Here is a 23118-nt window from a genome sequence, read left to right as displayed (position 1 = left end):
TTAGTTAGTTGAGAAGGATCGGCAGAACAGTTATCAGCTGGAGTGTGCAAACCTGTGTTTATACCCATGCTTGGTCAATCTTATGCACGCTGTCATTAATTCTTGCCTTATAGTATAGATGACCGCGTGTTATGATCGTGACACTAATAAACAAGAACTAAAATGATTAGCACTTGTCGCGGCTAAAATTCTTAGTTGTTTAGTGCCACAATCGTGACTACCCTATAGGAATTTAGACGCTACATCATCCCGATAGTAGACTACTTTCGATGAAAATGTTGATGGTGATCTGTTAAATTTCTCATGTTGGCGTTCTGTCTGACGGGTTTTATTTCACCACGATGTACGGTACATGTGGTCAACAAGTAGGAAGATTCTCACGGTATCGAGAGCACGTCATCATGTTGCCAAACTGCAAGAATCATTTCCTCGTGAAGATGGTCCGCTAATGACATTAGGAGGCAGTTCTCTGGGCGGCGTTCTCACAGATTTTAATGTTACTCAACCTCATTGCATTTATATTCGCGCACCACACAGGCGCCTCTTTGCTTACCATCGCGTTATTTGCTTACTATCGCGTTATATGGCCAAGAAGGTTTCTGTATTTGCAACCCAAGTTAGGAACTTAAGGACCTTGTTTCTACATCTGAGCTAGTTCCCGATTGCTGTGGCGTGCACGGACGACGTGAACATACTGTTCAATGTTACTCCAGGAGCCTTGGAGTGTTAGCGTTCAGGTCTGTGCTAATCTCCGCAGTCCATGCAATGATGATTATTTGAATACTCTTCACGAGGAGAAAGGTGGTGGATCGGTTAAATAGGTGATCAGCCTTTCACAAATGGTGAGGTAATCGACACACAGTGGTTTAAAGCCCTGATCTAGCGGCGCGAAATTCATAACTTGCAAACGAATTGAGATATGTCACTGAAATTTTGCACAAACTCAGCTTGTGGGTACTAATGGGCCAAATATGAACAATATCGGCTAATGTTTTGGTATAGCCCCCATATAACGGTACCTTCCGATTTTCGATATTTTGAGGATTTAAGCCACAATTTCGTAGCAAATTAGCTGTAATTTGGTACTTAGGGTTCCTAGTGGTCACAAAATATTTCCACCAAAAATTATAAACATAGGTACACGTTTTGATTTAGCCCCCATGTAACCGTACCTCCCAATTTAAGGTATTTTGAATATCATGACCACATTTTTAATTCAACTTGGCTGTAATTTTGCATTCCGTGTTCTCACTGCGTATAAAATCTTCTTGCAAAACATTTTCAATACTGATTTATGTTTCGATGTAGCCCCTTTTATGGTACCGCCGATTCGTTGAATTTTTACTTGTTATCCCATATTTAAACATATTTAGCTATAATATGGTATTATAGTGTCTCCGGGGGTAGAACTCCTCCTTGCAATCATTTCTCAAGATAGGTCTATATTTTGATTTAGCTCCCATACAAATGCACAGCTAAATTTGTATGAATTTCATGCAAAATCCCTTATTTTAAAAGTGCAGTCATCAAAAGATTTGCAAATATTTGCAGCCCGAATGTGGTTATTCAGTATACGATAGTAAAATTTCATTCCCCAAAAAATAATCGGACCTAAGTTCGGCCAAGTTTACAAGATGCACTCTATGGAACAAGCGGGTACAACCCATAAAAACACTAAAAAATTGACCAGACCCCAAACTAATTTTTATAATTTAAATCACACCCTCTGCTATTAATTAAAAATAAATCCTGTCCATTTTCATTACGAATGCATTTAACATTTAAACAAATATGAAGTTAATTTTTTTGCAAAAATGTTTTAAAATCTGATGCAACAAAAAATCTTGTATTTGATAGTGAATAACTGAGTGAATATTTACAACAACAAACATGAAAAAACAAAATTCTTGTCTGCAAAGTGTCTGTAATCGATACAATGGAAAATATTTCGCAATATTTCAACCAGTGTGCGACGCCAAGATTGCACAATAATTCACATACGTAACGATCTCACTGTCGTCTGTAGGGTGTGGAATACAGTAAAGGTGGAGATTAAACAATGACGCTTCGACTTCTTGTTCCTGAATAAATTGTGTTGGTTCCTCCTCGGCAGGAGGAGATCTAATGTGACGTAGTACTCTTCTCTTTATCATGTCAATACCGGGGTGCTCGACAAATTGTCGATTAAAATAACGAAGGAATGAAAGTACGGACCTAAATATTGAGCAATTTCGGGGACACTATATCGGAAAGTTGTTAGCTTCTCCAATAGAAAAATTGTAACGTTGTGGTTATGATTACAAGAAATACCCGCTTTAAAATTATATTTTGAAACTTGAGAAGTAGGAAATTTTAGGTACCAGTTAGTAGGATAATATTTCAACTTTGTATTGATATAATAGAATCCTAATTTAACCTGCTTTCAACAAAAAATATCTATTTTTCAATCTTTATTTACTTATAAGGATGATACATTTCATAATGCCCCAGCGCCATTTGGCATTTTAGGGGCTAAACATATCGACGCCTCCAAACAATAGTATGCTAAGTCGACTTAGCATGTTTTCAAGTTCTTTACATTTTTATATTTAACGTCCTTTAACTTAAATTCTGTCAAATTTTGGTAATAATCGGACAATCCGAACAGAAGTTATAAACAAATATTTACTTAGCATAGTACTGAAGGTCAAAGAAATTTCCAAACTTTTAGAGCTTGTCCTGCAAAACTCACTGTTTAGAATTAGCAAACTATTGTTTGGAAGTGTCGAACGTCCTTTAACTTAAATTCTGTCAAATTTTGGTAATGATCCATCAATCCAAACAAAAGTTTTAAACAAATATTGACTTAGCATAGTACTGAAGTTCAAAAAAATGTCCACACTTTGAGAGCTTCTCCTGCAAAACTCACTTTTTAGACTTAGCATACTATTATTTGGAGGTGTCGATATAATACCTTAATTGGCTTCTATTCATTTTGTTTCAACTTTTTTCTTTTGCAGATTGGAAAACAACAGCAATATCACCTGGGACAATGGTTGCGTAAACGTTATTCCAGTTTATTGAGTAAAACCTATAACAAAGATGAGATTTATATACGATCAACAGATGTAGATCGCACCTTAATGAGCGCATTATCAAATTTGGCTGGATTATATGAACCTGTTGACAAAGATGTATGGATACCAAATATAAATTGGCAACCCATACCCGTACATACTATTCCAGAAAAATTGGATTCGGTAAGAGAAAATAGAGAGCACAACATCTTAATTATTTATTTTTAATAATTGTTTAATAAATTACAGGTTCTTGCTGGCAAAGCCGCCTGTCCTGCATACGAGTATGCCTATTCAGCATTATTGGATTCACCCGAGTTTCAAAAACTCAATGATCAATATGCATACCTCTATAATTATCTCACGAAATATACCGGACGTACTGTTGACACTTTGGAAGACATTCAGCGTATCAATAACACCTTATTTATTGAAGAACTTTACAACAAATCATTACCGGAATGGACTAAGAAAATATATCCAAGTGCTGATATGACTGCTGTGGCTGATTTTACATTTACCATCTCTACATATACACGCCAGATGGCGCGTTTGAAAACCGGTCCCCTTATCAAAGAAATTCTACAGCGATTTGTGGACAAATCTAAGGGGAAATTAAATCCTGATCGTTCATTGTGGATTTACTCAGCTCATGATACCACAGTAGCAAATGTTTTGAATACTTTGAAGTTGTTTGATGTATGTTTGGAAATTCGCATTTTTTAGTGTTTGGTTGACATTTATTTTATTTCTGTTGTTTTTTTTTTTATTCTACAGATCCACAGTCCACCCTATACTGCTTGCATTCTCTTAGAAATGCGCCTCAATGACAAAAATGAACCATACATTTCGATTTTCTATAAAAATACCACAGCTGATCCGGAACCAATGCTTATACCAGATTGTGGCATTGAATGTCCTCTGAATAAATTGTTTAATATTTACAGTGATATCTTACCTCAGGATTGGGATAGCGAATGTAAACTATCAACCCTTATGATGACTTATGAGGAGGCGAATATTGGTACGGCAATGGGTAAGTGGAAGTTACGATTTTTTTATTTAATTGCTTTTAGAAAATATGTTAACACTTTCGTGGACGTGAATGCTATAGCATTCAAGGTGGAAATAATGAGATCAAATGACACGTAGGGATGAATAAGTAATTATTCGAACTGTTGATGAGATATAAGAGGACCCCATACCCATTTAAGGGTTTTCGCAGTATTTTATTAATTCCGCAGGTTATGTGAATAAGAAGTAAGAAAGACAAGATCCATGAGAGATAAGGTGCTCGATCGATTTACGTCCAGTCCAGGCATATACCTCGACAAGGTATAATTTCGTTATGTCAAATCCTTGCGGTTGTCTCACAATATGTATTGTTGAGTTTATCAAGGAAGAATCAGAGTGGTGGTTTGACACAGTCCTTCGTCCTTCCGTAGGTCGTAGGATTGAGAACTCATACACCTACAATTTTGAACAGTTTTACACGTTGTACGCCCACGATCATAGGTTACAATTCTTCATTAGCTTCCGTATATTTATATTATCTTCACTAATCAATATTATTGTTGAATACCTGCAACAGGTTGGATTCGTTTGCGAAGAGGGTGCTGACTGAAGTGTTGCAACATCGATACTGAAGTGCGTAAATTCTCAGTAATAAGATAAGATTCGAAAATTTAATCAATCAGAATTAATCCAGTTTCATAAAAACTCCCTTAAATGACGAATTTAGGGTTACTGCCACAGTTTAATTAACCTTTTATTAAGGAAAAGAAACTTGAAAAAAGATCACTTATATCTGTTTATGAGCCCAGTTTTATAATATACATTCTTCAAAAAAAAAAAAAAAAAAACTTGTATTAAGGAAAGAGATTGCTTGGTAACCGTTTAGGGGAACAAAGATTGTCCATATAAAAAACCTATCGTTTCTCATGGGTCAGACCATCTCCCTATAAACGTCTCCATTAAGTGATCACCCGTCTTCATCACCGCTGAACGTTGATTTCATCAATCATGGCAAAGCTAAATGGCCTAGTTTCAGAGATTTCACTAATCAGCAGAGGCGTCGGAACTATCAAATGTGTGTGAAGAGCTGCGTCGAACCAAACCTAATAATCCCAGATTCGGGGAACTGACAATAGAGAACAAGTGTCTAGATTATCTGAAGAGTTGCAACATTGGTGCCGGAATAAGTGAATTGTGGTCAATTGTGTTAAGTCACTCTCGAGTCCTGGGAAGATAGGACCTCAGTCTGTTTTGGCTAGGTTGCACAGACTGATCAAGTGCGCTAATTATTTTAATCGACAATTCTTCAAGCACCCTGGAAGATACTACGTCACATTAAATCTCTTCTTTCCGAGAATGAACCACCACAATTTACAATTATTGACGCTAAAAAAGTCATCAGGAACGCTTAATCATCCAAAACGTTGGGCCCTGATGAAATCTCCATGGTAATGTTGAAACAGCTGGATGGGTCGGGAGTCAAGTATCTCAATAAAGTTCTTAACCTGTCTCTAGCCACCCACAGCATTTCGATTTCGTTTTTGTCGCCCGTAGCAGTGATTGATTTCGTAAGCAGCACAGCTCTACAACAGCGGCTGAACGACGATAAGTGTGTTGGCGCTCGACTTATCAGAAGCCTTTGATACTGTCAAAAACTTCACATTTTTTAAGGATAAACAATTATATGTGTGAATGCCAGTCATACGTGGAATTCAGGTACAAGAAGTCGAAATTCCTAAGAGTGAAACAGAGAGTTGTACAAGGCGGCATGATATCTCCGGAACTGTTAAGCCTCCTGTATTCCACCTCCTCCAGACGGCACTGAGTTCCTTACGAACGATGAATATCCAAATATCGGCCACTAATCCTACGGCCGCTCTCTTCAAATGGACCGCAGAGTTGAGCACTGAATTGAATCTTATGGTTGATGGAAGCAGAATTCCGACCACCGACTACTCCATTATTCTGCGGGTGTCACATTCCACAGCATATTTAGGTCGTCCGCGCATGCCACAGCTATCTGTGACAAGCTGAGATGTAGGAACAAGTTCCTTAATTCCTTAGCAGGCGGCACTTGGGGTGCATATAAAGAAACCTTGTTGACCACTTGTAACACGATATGTCGGTTTGTGGTAAGCTATTCGGCACCAGTGTGGTCCGCAAATGTATGTGCAACGCGATGGAAAAATAGTCAAACCTGTCAGAATGCCGGCCTGTGAACTGGGACAAGGTGCCTCCGCATGTCTTCAGCGGACCATCTACATGAGGAGACAAAGATTCTCCCAGTACAGAAACACAATGACATTGTTTTGTGCAGTACTTGCTAGGGTGTTACCGTGAGAGCCATTCCGATCATCATATGGTGGATAGGACACTCCACCTAGGCATATCAGGAGGGATCTTCAAGATCTAGAAAGAGAGGTCCAACGTTACAAGAGAGAACCCCTAGATCAACAAGCCTATCAAGCATCCTGTGTAGATTCTAACTGGTTGTTAGAGCGAATAAATTTACGCTCTCTGGAGCGCAAGAAAATCCAATGCCTTACTCTGGTATACACAATCCAGATGTTGTGGAACAGATTTCATTAAAACAAATTTAGGGGACTTTACTGCCTATACTCTTAGCCATACGGTTGAGGATACATTCTGTAATCATTTCAGCAATTCTCCTGTGTTGGCGGCACTCGGTGTTTTTGACTGCATCTAGGGCAGCGACGACCACAGAAATACAGCCAAAGCGAAGACATGTATGAACGTATGAGTGAAAAAAAGCAACAACCACATTATGTTTTTGTTTGTTTTCATTCATTTACACTGTACGTGAGAGAGAGAAGCAAATGCAAAAACAACTCAGTGGGCGCCCTCACTATACGGTCTAAGCAAAGAAGCACGACCCTGATCTAGGGACATACATTCATTCATTTCTCTTTTATGCTCTAGACAATTTTAACATTTAACATCTTCAATTACAGACCTACACCTTTTTCAGATGTAATTCGAATCATTTTAGTTGTAATTCGAGAATTCCATTTGTAATTCGAAACATTTCAATTGTAATTCGAATTATTCCATTTGTAATTCGAATTATTGCATTTGAAATTCGAATTATTCCATTTGTAATTCGAATTATTCTATTTGTAATTTCAATTGGAATAATTCGAATTACAAGTGGAATAATTCGAATTACAAATAAAACGATTCGAATTACAAATAAAATAATTCAAATTACAAATAGAATAATTCGAATTACAAATAGAATAATTCGAATTTCAAATGGAATAATTCGAATTACAAATGGAATAATTCGAATTTCAAGTGGAATAATTCGAATTACAAATGGAATAATTCGAATTACAAATAAAATAATCCGAATTACAAATGGAATAATTCGAATTACAAATGGAATAATTCGAATAACAAATGGAATTCTCGAATTACAAATAAAATGTTACGAATTACAAATAGAATAATCGAATTACAAATGAAATGTTACGAATTACAACTGGAATGTTTCGAATTACATGTGAAAAAGGTGTAGAATATATATGTACATAGATACTTACCATTGTCATTAACATAATTTTTGTATTTCATAATCTTTTTCGCAGGTATTTTGGTGGCCATCATAACGATAATGCTCTTCCTGTCATATGTGGTTATGGTTTACTACAGGCGACGCAGTTATAAAAACTATTTCTCCTACACACAGGTGGCTTAAAATAATTTTTAAAATTCTCTTTTGGTTTTCAAAATTCCCTTTTTCTTTCAATATGCAACCAAAAACTAACCGAAATTCTTTCTTTTTCCAAATTTCATTTTTGATTCGAAATCATCTTGTTTGGAAAAACTTAACAACTAAACTAGCCACATAAATTGGATGCCTAAAATCAATCAGTCAATCAATCGACCTCCACATCACTTTGAAAGCCTGCCTAACAAGCGAAACCACAAATCTCAAGCACACCGCAATCCTGCATCTTTTTCTTTCATTTATTCTTCATTAGTTCGTTTACATATTTAATTTCTTTATCACTGAGCTTTTAGAAATTGTATTTGTTATTGCATTTTGTTACAAAAAAATAATTGTTGCATTTATTATAAAAAAAAAACACATTTATTTACAAGTCTGTTTTAACATAATTTTTAAGCATTATTATTCAAACCTAAACAAACAAAAAAAATTAGACAAAACTCAAATTACGCATAAAGAAGACGGTAAACAAGTCATTTACATATTGTGATTCATATTTTTCATTCTAATTCGTAGGAAACAAAAACAAATGAAACTAAAACCAAGAAATATTTATGAAATAAATTAAAAAATAAGTCAGGAAGTGTGGAGAATCATTTTTAAATGTTATCATAGTTTTATTAGTATTTATCATTGTTAATTAAAAATTGCATTTTGATAGTTGTCCAATAGGTATTTTGTTATTATTCAAAATCACTTTCTAAAATAATGTCGATGAAAAATATTATTATATTCCGACATGCCCTAATTTTTTTCACCAAAATTCTTATTGAAAATGTATAATGCGGACACAATATTTCAGTAGGTAGCTCTCATGACAAATCTCTAGACCTTGAAGTTAAGTTTATATCGGAAATCTGGAGTCCTTTTTTCAAATTTAATTTTATTCCTTTTTGTTAAATAATGCCGAATTTAATCTCAAACCAATAATATTCGTTGTTATTTTGTTAATTGCCAAAAATATTGAAATGAAAAGGTTAGTTATAGGACAACATCAGATTTATTTCGTTCGTTATGCATAATAAATGTATTTCTTTTGTCGGTGTATCTCTTCTCTCTTTTTTGATAAGACTGTTGATTTTTTTAAATGTAATTTTTTAAAACGTACCTCTACACCACAAACCTACCATACATGTATATTAGATATTAATGAATTTTTAAAATTATATATCTCTAATAAAATGAAAAATTATCAAAATCCAAATATTTAAATATTACAGAATTTTTTAAACAAAATTAATTATAAATATTTTCAAAAATATATATACATATTAAAATTAAAGAAGTAATTAATACAACGGGTTTACTTGTTTTAATTGGCTATTAAAGATACGGTGAGAAAATTAATCAGCAATTTATAAAAAACATTTGTAAATATGCTTGGAACTTAGGGGTCAATTATGCATTGCAACTAAACTTGAGTTGGGTTGTCAATTGTCAGCACAACTGAGAAGAAATGTTGTATTATTGATGTCAACCCAACTCGGTTGTCGATAAACGTGTTATCGATCAGTGTTTTTTTCAAACTTGTGAACTCTATATTAGTACAAAAGGCACAATTCGCCAAAAATCAGTTCGTCCCAGGACGGCTCATAAAGCTGACTTATTTTAAATTACAAAATGGCGATTTGTTAACATTCGTTTAACAAACACGTGTTTGACCAAGGATATGTTCCAGAAATTGCTGTAAGACTGAATGGCTGTGTGCATTTAGACATTTTTGCTGAATTTTATTATTTAACCAACGAAAAGTAACAAAGTGAAGTCCAATCGGATTAATTCAATGATTACAGAGACTGTATGTCTCACGAGTTTAACCAAGGATATGTTCCAGAAATTGTTGTAAAACTGAATGGCTGCGCGCATTTAGAAAATTTTGCTGAATTTTATTATTTAACCAACGAAAAGTAACAAAGTGAAGTCCAATCGGATTATTTCAATGATTACAGAGACTGTGTGTCTACGAGTTTAACCAAGGATATGTTCCAGAAATTGCCAGTCTTCTTCACAGAGAAAGAAATCGGAAAAACTGAATGAATATGGCTGTGTGCCTTTAGAAATTTTTTATTTAACTAACGCAAAGTCGTAGCAAAGTAAACAAAATCAAGAAACTGCTGAATTTTATTTCGTAAATGAAATAATATCCAAGCGGATCAATTGGAAACATTAGACAAGGTCTACATATCAGTACATCACAATTAAATTGAAATCGAGGCTTCGTCCGGAGTAATAAATGTGTTCTTCGCAGAGGGGAACACATTGACGTCACATTGCTATATGCCTCAAACTTGTTACTGAATTTTCCTACAGAACCAACGCAGAGAACTTAAACTAAGAAGAAAAGCAGACGGACGTAGATAGTCTACTCATTTTGTCGTGGATCTTTACCATTTTTTGCACCATTTTCATTGGCTTTATGGTGGTAGCGGTGTGATCTAAGGGTTGAAGGAGGAGTTAAAAGCCAAAAAAAAAAACTATTTTAAAATGATAAGTTCTGTGGAATGATTTTTTGATGATGAAGAAAATGTACAGGACATGACATCTATTAGAAGAAATTTGAGGGACAAGTCGAATCCATTGGAATTGCCATATGCACTGTACGTTGAAGCTCATGTTGGAAAGATCTGTATAATCAGTAAATTATTTTTGGTTTAAGGCGTATTTTTCGATTGAAAAGGATGCCGTAGTTTACATTGTGGAAGCGTTAAAGGATGACTTCAAAGTAACCCAGCAAACCAATCGTACCGATATCGTAACGAAATCGGAACAAAATTCGTACGTTACGTCCGATATCTGATCCGAAATCGTAACGATATCTTAACGAAAGTTGTATGAAGTGGTTGACATAATTTCGGAACGAAATGTCGGAGCTAAATCGGATCGATTTCGGTCAGAATTCGCAACGAAATCGGAAGAAAATCCTAGGGAAATTCGGAATGCGAATTTTTTCCTCCGAATTATCGTACAGGGGCCTAATTATGTGATTCGATTCGATCGAGAATTTACTCGTTAATAAGTTTTCGACACGAGAAAAAAACGGCATGATAAGACTCGATCGAAATCACTGATCGAATGTTTCGAGAGTAACCGGTAATCGAACTATGTGTTCTTTGGGGAAAGTTATGAAGGTAGACGTCAAAAAATGTGTTTATTTCAAATCAAAAACTAAAAAACAAAATTATGAATGAAAAAATGTAAATATTTGTGGAATTTTTTGAACAATACATTGAATAATAATTTCGGAATGAAGTTGTGCTAAGAAAATATGAAAATTATTAATGTTTGCAAAATTGTTTTGTCATTCTTGTTACAGATTGCTAATACATCTACCTTAATAATTCTCTCTCAAAATAAATGAGAGAATTTGGTGGGTGTTTTGCATTAGCCTCTCTGAGAGAGTATTTCCTTTGGTAAACAACGGGGGATGAACTATTTAAAATGCACTTTATTAAAAGTTGTAGGTACACCTATAAAATAAAGCCTATTAATATTAAATAATTTTTTGTTTTGCAGAAATGCTTATTTTTTCAACTTATATTTTAACGACTGCAAACACTAATTTTTGGTTAATGATAGCATGCATATGTATTTATTTTAATTATAATTTTATCACAATTTCTTAAAGCGACTGAAAAGGACTTTTCCCAATTTCTCTTATTTTGTGTAAAAAATGCTCACATTTATTTACTAATATCATTTTTCCTCTATAAACCGTCAATAAACAACAATTTTTTACATTTTAAACACAAATACAATAAGAAATCTTTCATTTTGTTTGTTTACGATAGGCCATTTGGCTACGAGAAATTACTCGCAAATTTATGCTCAATTTCTCGATAATTTTACTCGATAACGAATGTTGTCATCCCAACTTTGAGTACTCGGGTCGAAACAACTCGATGTCGAATCACATAATTAGGCCCCAGATTTCTGAATAATGTCGTATGAAAATCCGAGGTACTTTCCGAACTTTCGTAAAGATTTCTGAACGATTTTGGAATAATTTCGTATGATTATCGAAGGAAAAAAATTTTTCTCTGATGTCTCTCTTTTATTGATAAATTTTCTTTGTTATGTTTTTTTTTGGAAGATTATAATTTCAAGGATATCTAATGATTTTCACTGTTGTTATCATTTTGTAGTTATAGTAGAACAATGTAAACTTTGTGTACGAATATGTTGAGTCTATCAGCACTAGCTTGAATTATTATATGTTGCATTTATATTTAAAATATTTAAAAAATGTACATATATGCTAATTTTATAACCAACCAACCATTTTGTTTTTCGACAACAAACTAAAATGATGCTTGTTGGATATATACAAAAGGTGGTTGTTGTGCGAAGGGAAATTTGTTTCCGACATATCCAGGTATGTGATGAAAATCGATTTAGATTTCAAAACGAGTCGAAAACGATTGTAGGTGTGATGCATGTACATTTTTCGATCTCGAATTGTTTTCGATATCGGTTTCATATTCCATTGTGTTCTATGGAAATTTGATCAAAAAAGGGTGTGATGCAATCCGATAATCGTTTGTTTTTCTCGTTTTGAAAACGGTCATATTTTTGTAGTCGATTTATAAACGATGTAATGAATTTTGAGAGATTTTTAGGAGAAAAGGATTGAAATGTAATCTCGTTTAAAGAATAGATAAATTTCGATTTATTTTCCCTACTTTTGGCATATTTTGTTGAGAAAATTTTTGAAATTTTGATAAAAAAGCATAGAACCAAAAATGTACTTTTAACATCTGTGTTTTCTCCAAATTGGTGAAGGCACCCGCTTAATATGTTGTTATGCACTGTTTGTAGTTCTCATCATGTAATAGCACAAGAATTCCCTCACTAAGCTTCAATATAGGCCCATTTAAAAAAGAACTCACATTTATCTTATTTTTCAGTAAATTTATTTCGGTTTTTGCTTTCGCCACAACAAAAAAATTGTATGCCGCTTTCATCTGAGGATTTGGGGTCACTAGTCTGTTTTTTGTTTGGGGGAATTTAATGAAATTGAAACAACGTGAAATTGAAATTCGATGCGGTTTCCGTCACATCTAAATACGATTCACTCGTTTTGGGCAAATCGTTTTTATCCCAAATCGATTCGGAATTCATCACATACCTGATCGATCCGAATTCGTAACGAAATCGAAAGAAAAACATTAGCATATTCGAAGGGAAATTTACTTCCGACATTTTCTCCGAAATCGGAACGAATTCCCCTACGAAAAATCGTATAGAAATCGATACGAAATCTGAACGATTTTGCTTCCGAAATTGTTCCGATATGTCGCACATCCGACATTTGGTTTGCTGGGAAGTTACAGATCAACGGCAATACCCTCACTTTTAAAAGTGTGCGCTGCGTTGAGATTTTTTGCGGAGGGAAGTTTCCAAAAATCCCATGACAATGATTACAACAATTGCATGATCGTTTCGAAATTGTCGGAGGAGGAAAAAAGAAAAAACAAAAATCATTTTTATTCAAAAACGAAATTCCCTGGTGTTGTCGGCTGAATAGATGGACCAATGGATTTGCACTCAATTTATCAATTAATATTTCAGACTGTTATTTTATTGTTATTTTCACCATATTTTTGATACACAAAATTAATTAATCATGCAAATAATCAACAATTGCTAAAAAAATGTTTTTCCTTTCAATTTTACTTCTTGTTTCTTCGAAAATATTTACTGCAACTGAAAATAACTGGTTGCTGAAAAATAGCCGGTTCGTCAACTGAGATTCGCAACTTCAGTTGAAGGTTGCCATACATAAAGTAATTTTGACAACTGACAACTCCACTCAACGATAATTGCTATCGATAATCGACCCTAGGTAGATTTCTGGAGATATCGCCCTGCCTTGGGGAACTGCTTGTTTCAATCGACGGGTCCGTCAATTTCGTATATAATAAGTTTTTAGAACGGGTTCGTATTTTATGGCCTCATCTATACCGGGCTAAAACGGCTCTTTTTTTTCATTGATCCGGGCTTTATCTCAGGAACTAATAAGAATTTTGCTTTTCAGCAATATTGTAGTCATAGAGTTGTAGAACTTAAGTGTCAAATAGACGAACTAGGAAAAACCGCAACTAGCGCATCAAAATTGATAACAATATATAAAAGTTTACATAATTTCTGGAATTATGATCAGTTACATTCAAACTATTGAGAGTTGAACCAAGTAACCTTTCGCAAAAAATTTCCAAATAGAGTGCTAAGTAGGGATATAACTTTTTGCACTTTTTTGCAGATATCGAAAATACCACCACATAGCCGTGTAGGGCATGAAAAACTATTATGAAATAAGGTGTAATTTTTTCTCTATCGCGAAAAAAGTTTCCGCACCAAATGCATTGAAGTTCAGTAATGCATTTTTTAATTTTATCTGTTACTAGCAAATACCCGCTACTTCGTATGCGGAAAGGGCATAAAATATATATGAACTCTGTTCTGTTGTATTAAAACCTATTTGAAATACCAACATTTAATCGATTTAATTCCAAAATAAAAACATATCTGCCGTATCGCACCCCTACACAGCTATCATATTTTTTTTTTCGGATTTCCAAAACTACGACCTCATATCACAGACATACACCAACCGCGACTTATATTGCAAATTTCAGACTTGACTTCTGGTTTTACTCCTTCACTTACACAGCATTCCCTCCCAATACGAATTTCCAAACACTAAACTTTCTCTCACCCCTTCACAACAACAATAACGCACATTCACAATTCAAGGTTCTAGCTTCAGCGGTTTCGCCAAGAACCCGAATAGGTTCGTAAAATTTTCGAAATATATCCCCATATAACGGGTACCGGGTACCGACTTAGTGTTTTTTAAAAATAGAACAAATCTATACTGTCCAATTTTCTTTACATTTGGACCTTGAATACTCAGAGGATATAAAAGCTTTATTTAGAAAATGTCTACTTCAATCCACTTTTATAGAAGAGGTATTTTGAAGACTTAGAGCATTTTGAAGATTTTATGCACATTTTCCAACCGAACTCCGAACTTTATCTCCAAGTTCAGAGTGATCTTCATAACAAATATTTTTCCATTTCGTATTTTTTGTCCAAATTATATAATCCAAGCTTTGTTCCTACACCCAACACCAAATTTAGTACCATTTAGTACTTTTCGTTCACCTATAGTAGGTATTTCTCACTTTAACCGTTTACACAATACCAAAATGGTTTTGGTACCAACATGTTACCAAACTTTTCGTACACATAATTAAAGGTTTCAAAGCTTACTTCTTTATACTCAACATATATCCCGACCGCAATTCACTTTTCCAGCTTTATATGTTCCGCTGAAAGCATTTATATTACTATTTAGTACTTTTTGTATAAATAAGTGCGAATTTTCACAACTTCATCCCTACCTCCACTCTAAACAACAATTGCTAATCTAATACCGAATTTCAAATTTAAAAATTCCACCCCTTTGCAAAATCACAAATTGTACAAAATTCTGTACCATATAGCAAATACCAAAAGGTACCAAATTTTGTACCATTTGCCACTTATCGTACACGGCTTTCCAAAAACAACTTGCATAACTCACTTCTTTCGTTCACCAAAATCCAAATTATAGCCAATGTACTTTCATTTAGCACTTTTTCATAAGTAAGAATTTCCGAAGTAACAGCAATCCTACACTCCAACAGTAATCTGTTCACGCAAATACAAATTGTATCGAATTTAGTACCATTTAGTACTGCTTCGTGCACATTAGTATGATTTTCTAAAGTTACCTCCATATCTCAATTCTAATTCTAACAGTAATCTTAATTCCAAGTTTCACTCACTACCATTTAGGACTTTTCGACCTTTGGTACACCTTTCTTACTCTTTATCAGTGACCCTTATTCCAAATTTCAGCACTATTCGTTAATTCAGATCCAAATTGTACTATATTTAGTACTTTTCGTACACTTTTAGTTCGAATTTCCAAAAACCTGTCTTTGTTACTCTGCATCAGTCGCCCTTATTCAAAATTCCAAGACTCCTGTCCTATCCGTTCACCCAAATCCAAATTGTACTAAATTTAGTACTTTTCGTACCCTAATAGGTAGACTTTACAAAAACCTTTGATTGTTACTTTTCATCAGTGACCTTCATTCCATATTTCAGTATTCCAGCTCTATCCGTTCACCCAAATCCAAATTGTACTTAATTTAGTACCATTTAGTACTTTTCGTACCCTTATAGTTCGAATTTCCAAAAACCTTTCAACGTTATTCTTCATCTTCGACTCTCATTTCAAATTTCAGGATTCCATCTCTATCCGTTTACCGAAATCCAAATTGTACTAAATTTAGTACTATTTAGTACTTTTCGTACCCTTATAGTTCGAATTTCCAAAAACCTTTCATCGTTATTCTTCATCAGCGACTCTCATTTCAAATTTCAGGATTCCACCTCTATCCATTCACCCAAATCCAAATTGTACTAGATTTAGTACTTTTCGTGCACATACAGTTCGAATTTCCAAAAACTTTTCTTTGTTGCTCTCCACCAGTGACCCTCATTCAAAAGTTCAGGATTCCAGCTCTATCCGTTCACCCGGATCCAAATTGTACTAAATTTAGTACCATTTAGTACTTTTGTTAATCTCCATCAGTGAACCCTCATTCCAAATTTCAGGATTCCAGCTCAATCCGTTCACTTAAATCCAAATTGTACTAAATTTAGTACCATTTAGTACTTTTGTTAATCTCCATCAGTGGCCCTCATTCAAAATTTCAGGATTCCAGCTCAATCCGTTCACCGAAATCCAAATTGTACTAAATTTAGTACCATTTAGTACTTTTCGTACCCTTATAGTTCGAATTTCCAAAAACCTTTCATCGCTTCTCTCCATCAGTGACCCTCATTCCAAATTTCAAGATTCTAGCTCTATCCGTTCACCTAAATCCAAATAGTACTAAATTGAGTACCATTTAGTACTTTTCGTACACTAATAGGTAGAATTTCCAAAAACCTTTTTTTGTTACTCTCCATTAGTAACTCCATTTCAAATTTCAGGATTCCAGCTCTATCCGTTCACCCAAGTCCAAATTGTACTAAATTTAGTACCATTTAGTACTTTTCGTACCCCTATAGTTCGAATTTCAAAAAACCTTTCATCGTTATTCTTCATCAGCGACTCTCATATGAAATTTCAGGATTCCATCTCTATCCGTTTACCGAAATCCAAATTGTACTAAATTTAGTACCATTTATTACTTTTCGTACCCTTATAGTTCGAATTTCCAAAAACCTTTCATCATTACTCTTCATCAGTGACCTTCATTCCAAATTTCAGGATTCCTGCTCTATCTGTTCACCCAAATCTCAATTGTACTAAATTTAGTACCCTTTTGTACTTTTCGTACACTTATAGTTCGAATTCCCAAAAACCCTTTGGTACATCTTTCTAGCTCTCCATCAGTTACCCTCATTCCAAATTTCAGAATTCTAGCTCTTACCGTTTGCCTAATACAAAGGGTACCATATTTATTACGTTTTAGTACTTTTTGTACACTTCTAGGTCGAATTTCCAAAAACCCAGCCTTATCTCACCCCTACACCCCAACAGCAACCTACACCCAAAATTTCAACTTTCTAGCTTCAGCGGTTTCGTCTGGGCGCTGATGAATCAGTCAGTCAATCAGTCAGTCAGGCAGTCAGTCAGTCACTCACCTCACTACTCTTTTATATATATAGATAACAGCATGTTTGCTTTTGATTAAAATTTTTATTTTTTTGTAATCTAATTTAAAATCATTATCAAAGCGTTCTGGACCAATTTGTTCTCAAATCGCGCCATTTCGGACCATATTAGGATTTTTTGACACTATTGCAATTTTTGGTTTTTATACCCTCCACCATAGGATGGGGGTATATTAAGTTTGTCACTACGTTTGTAACTTCTCGAAATAACCATTGTAGACCCCACAAAGTATATATATTCTTGATCAGCATGCAATTCTACATCGATATAGCCATGTCCGTCCGTCTGTCTGTCTGTCCGTCTGTCCGTCTGTGGAAATCACTCTAGCGTCCGAACGGATTGACGTAGGTTGATGAAATTTTGGGAAAATATGTTATATTTACGTAGGACTTTTGGTATTGAAAGCGGGCTATGTAGGTCCACGCTTTCGTATAGCCCCCATACAAAATGACGCGTGACGCGTCGTCGTTTTAAGGAATTTTTAAGATATTTGGCCCATTTTACCACCGAATTGGTTGTAATTTGGTACTTTGTGTCTTCAAAGGCCAAAAAATAATCCTACCAAAGTTGGGTTATATCGGTCCACGTTTTGGTATTGCCCCCATATAAGGACCCATATAAAGTACGCGTCATTTTAATATATTTTGAATGTATTAGACCCATTTGACCACAGAATTGGTTGTAATTTGGTATTTTGTGTCTTCAGAGGCCAGAAAACATTCCTACCAAAGTTGGGTTATATAGGTTCACGTTTTGGTATAGCCCCCACATAAGGCCCCTTATAAAGTACGCGTCATTTTAATATATTTTGAATGTCTTAGACCCAGTTGACCAAAGAATCGGTTGTAACTTTGTATTTTGTGTTTCCAGAGGCTAAGAAACAGTTCTACCATAAAATGTTTATATAGGCCCACGTGTTGATATAGCCCCCATAATACGATATCTCCCGATTTTCGATATTTTGAAGGTTTTAGCCTCATTATAACACCGAGATGGCTGAAATTTGGTATTTAGTCTTCTTTAGGCGTATAAAACTTTCCCCCAGAAATTTGTAGGTGTAGGTCCAAGCCATCATATAGCCCCCATAGAACGGTACCTTCCGAATTTTGGTATTTTGAAGGTGTGGCCACATTAATCCACCGAAATGGCTGAAATTTGTGGTGGAGGGTATAAAAAGTTCGGCCCGACCGAACTTAACGCTTTTCTTACTTGTTCTTTATAAACTCGCGAATTTTATGTTTATATCTTTTGTACCTATCGGACAAGAGAATATGGTGTCATTTGCAACAAATTCGCGAAAGTTACAGACCGTTTTTAATGACTTTGCCTGTGAGAAATGTATTTTTAAATGGTTTTATTTAGCTCACCCCGTTTGTTTTTTTTTTATTTATTATTTATTCTTGGGTCAAATTTAGTAATTCAAATTTCACCCTCTTCCTGTCAACCGATTACTCTGAAATTTTGTGTACACTTTGGATTTTGGTGACAATACAATTATATTTATTCATTATCATTATAAATTCAAGATGGCGGCCGCTACAAAATGGCGGATAACGTAGGTTTTATCAATCCCATCAATATGGGTATCAAATGAAAGTGCTCAACAAGCAGAATACAATATACTATAAAAAATTGAAATCCAAGATGGCGGCCGCTACAAAATGGCGGATAACGTAGGTTTTATCAATCCCATCAATATGGGTATCAAATGAAAGGGCTCAACAAGCAGAATACAATATACTATAAAAAATTGAAATCCAAGATGGCGGCCGCTACAAAATGGCGGATAACGTAGGTTTTATCAATCCCATCAATATGGGTATCAAATGAAAGGGCTCAACAAGCAGAATACTATATACTATAAAAAATTGAAATCCAAGATGGCGGCCGCTACAAAATGGCGGATAACGTAGGTTTTATCAATCCCATCAATATGGGTATCAAATGAAAGGGCTCAACAAGCAGAATACTATATACTATAAAAAATTGAAATCCAAGATGGCGGCCGCTACAAAATGGCGGATAACGTAGGTTTTATCAATCCCATCAATATGGGTGTCAAATAAAGGGGCTCAACCAGTAGAATACAATGTACTATATAAAGTTAAAATCTAAGATGGCGGCCTCTACAAAATGGCGTATAACTTAGGTTTTATCAATCCCCTCAAAATGGGTATCAAATGAAAGGTCTCAACAAGTAGAATACAATTTACTATGCAAAATTGAAATCTAAGATGGCCGCCGCTACCAAATGGCTGATAACAATTTTTTATCAATCCCACCAATATGGGTATCAAATAAAAGGGCTTGACAAGAAGAATACAGTGCACTATACAGTACATCTTATACACCCGAAAGCCATACTGTTTCCAGCTAAGTACAATTACGGGACGGCTGAAAGAAGAATGTTGCCTTTAATACTATCATGGGCTTCTACTATACATAAAATGCAGGGCAGCACTGTGGATCACGCAGTCGTATACTTAGGTGCGAAACTGTTTGAAGAAGGTCAAGCCTACGTGGCTCTTAGTAGAGTAAGATCTTTGCAGGGACTACGTATAGAGGAGTTGGACTGCAATAAACTAACGGGCAAGAAACCTTGCAATAATGAAGCACTAAACGAATTAAACAGAATGCGAAATAAAAACTAAAAACTAGAAAATAAAAATAGGCAAAAAAACTTTTTAAGTTAAACGGTTTTATGTTAAACATACATTGCAATGTTTAAGATAAATGTACTAAAAAAAAAATAATAAAATAGATACAGTCGTGGGAATTATAAACATATGCATAGACTAGACTAAAATAAAACCGTGGGGCACGTCAATTGTCTACAAATTATCGACTTAATGTGCGATAGAAGAATCGTTTAATTCGTCGTTAGGCAGTTGGCCCGCAGACGGTAAGGAAATTACTTACTATTTCTTGCTCATGGATATTCCAATAGTTATACACTCCATGTAAATAAAAGAGATGTTTCAACTAGTTTATCGTTGGACATTTACACTGCTGCTTGGCGTGGAAGCGTTTCACTGCTCGTAGTTTGTCTTTAATCGACAAAGTACTACTCGCTCACCAATATGAAACCTTAAAACTCGCTTATAGTCGAGCTTGCTAGCTTGTTTCCACATTCTAGCCCTACTTATCACACGTCCATCGTTGTCGGTTGAACAACTGTCTAATTATAGTGTAACATTACAAAACAAACATTTTAATCAACGATTGTAGACAATTGACGTGCCCCACGGTTTTATTTTAGTCTAGTCTATGCATATGTTTATAATTCCCACGACTGTATCTATTTTATTATTTTTTTTTAGTACATTTATCTTAAACATTGCAATGTATGTTTAACATAAAACCGTTTAACTTAAAAAGTTTTTTTGCCTATTTTTATTGTCTATAAATATTTATTCAAACAAAGCAAATTTAAAATTATAAGTAGAAAAAATATCAAAAGGGTTTTAGTAATTGCGGTCGGTGCTGAAACTTTTTTCATCGAATCGATCTTAGAAACGCGTTTTCATTATTAGGACAAAATTCCCTACATGGTACTGGTGTTGTATTTTTGTAGAAAACAAATACAATTCTCACAGGCAAGGTTAACAAAAACAGCCTGTAACTTTCGCGAATTCGTTGCAAATGACCCCAAATTCTCTTGTCCGATAGGTACAAAAAATATAAACATAAAATTCACGAGTTTATAAAGAAAAACCAAAAATTGCAATAGTGTCAAAAGTTCCTAATATGCTCCGAAATGGCGCGATTTGAGAACAAATTGGTCCAGAACGCTTTGATAATGATTTTAAATTAGATTACAAAAAAATAAAAATTTTAATCAAAAGCAAATATGTTGTTATAACAGATAAAATTAAAAAATGCATTTCTGTACTTCCATGCATTTGGTGCGGAAACTTTTTTCGCGATAGAGAAAAATTGACACCGTATTTCATAATACTTTTCCATGCTCTACACGGCTATGTAGTGGTATTTTTTTGGTTATAGCCCTAGTGCTCAGCAATTCTTCAGAACATTCTGAAACTGTAAAACTCTTATTTCATATTGTTTAGGAGTTATTGCAGAGAGGGTTTGTGTCTATTGGGTCTGTACTTTCATAAAAACCGCATTAGAAGTTGTTTGCACAAAATTACCTTGAAAATGTTGCACAGTGTAACAAAGGAATGGACCTATAAACATTCCAGGGACATACAGTATCGGACAAAACATTGGCAACACATACAATTAGTTTTAGCGCTATAGTAGGTTTGTCGAGAGAGACATTTTGACAGTTATTTTACTGAGAGTTTGCAATTTCTTGCTGGACAATTTTTTTTTGCAACCACTTGCAACTCTTCTTCTTCCTGAAAACAATCAATCATCTGTGATTGATGTTTGTGAAAATTAAAAACAATTTTATTGTGGAAATAGCAAGCCTAGTTGTATTGTTTTTTTTTTTTTTGGAGAACAAAGTTGCAAAGTGGAAAAATTTGTTTTTTGGGTCAGTAGTGGAATTCTGTAACTCATTTTTCGTGTTACTGACAAATATCGGTAAAATTAAAATGCTTATAATTTGGTAATTAACGAAATTTTTGGGTATGTTAACAATCAAAATAAAGTTGTCGCTAAGTCCTTCCGATAGCAACAATATTGTCAACTTTTATTGATACTTGTCATTCATAATTTTGCGTTTTAATTTTACGGACTTTTGTTGGTAATTCAAAAAAAAAAAAACAACTAAAAAAGTGTCAGTGTCAGTGCTTTGCCGACAGATATATACCCTCAGCCAATGTGAAGTAAAACTTTCACCTACGGACAGATCGAATGTATTTAAGGCTTCTTCAGAATTTTGTGGCCCTTTTTGGACATTTGAACTTGCCGACAAAAATATGGATTAGGAATTAATTAATTGCACTAATGTTGAACTTTTGTGGGGGAGATACCTTTAGGGAGGACCGATATGGGCCATTTTAGAAGTTAAACTAAATTTTGACAAAATATTAGGAGATACAAATTTGGACCAAATTGGTTGCCCCATTCAAGTGATATCGTCCTAGCATTTTAGTGACATTTTTTAAATATTGGGGAGGGGTACCGGTAGTTGTGGACCGGTATTGCCCCATGAAACTAAGTTTGGATATAATATGAGGAAGCCCAAATGTTGAACCAAATCGGTTGAAAAGTTCGAGAGTTATCGTGCTCTCCGACCGCCACATATGGTGACATAGAGGTTTTTTGGACTTGCCACTGAAAAAACTTTTACCGTCGTAATGGAGGTAGCGAATGCAAATCGCTTCAACAAAAATCAAAGCGATTCGGGTCTTAAAGTGAACTTATTCGAAATTTTGTGTGAGAGGTACCAGAAGGAGTAGACAAATATAGTCCATATTCGAACCTGATCTATATCAGGTAGATATATTAGTTTGTACAAAGTATGAATTACATCGGTCACTTCCTTCAAGAGTTATCGTGCGCACAATTTTTCCGTACATTTTTGAACTTTTGTGGGGGAGGTACCTGAAGGAGTGGACCGATATGGCTTATCTTCGAATTTAAACTATGTT

General features: G+C 34.7%; 1 protein-coding gene across 4 annotated transcripts in view; it reads left to right on the top strand.

The window, feature by feature from the left end:
• Positions 1-23118, top strand: part of Acph-1 (Acid phosphatase 1) — a 55187-nt gene that overhangs the window by 13381 nt on the left and 18688 nt on the right. Inside the window, exons 3-7 of one of the 4 annotated variants that reach the window (XM_073961191.1) lie at positions 3000-3239; positions 3306-3755; positions 3834-4092; positions 7679-7779; positions 7935-9025. In XM_073961191.1, the coding sequence (XP_073817292.1) occupies positions 3000-3239; positions 3306-3755; positions 3834-4092; positions 7679-7779; positions 7935-7955 (1071 nt within the window). In that variant the 3' untranslated portion in view covers positions 7956-9025. The other 3 variants (XM_073961190.1, XM_073961189.1, XM_073961192.1) reach the window with 3 other exon arrangements.

Source organism: Musca autumnalis, unplaced genomic scaffold (assembly GCF_047663935.1).
Source record: "Musca autumnalis isolate F117 unplaced genomic scaffold, ASM4766393v1 scaffold_1, whole genome shotgun sequence".
Taxonomy (NCBI): Eukaryota; Metazoa; Arthropoda; class Insecta; order Diptera; family Muscidae; genus Musca; species Musca autumnalis.
The sequence above is the reverse complement of the archived record's forward strand: the minus strand, read 5'-3'. Positions and strand labels throughout refer to the sequence as shown.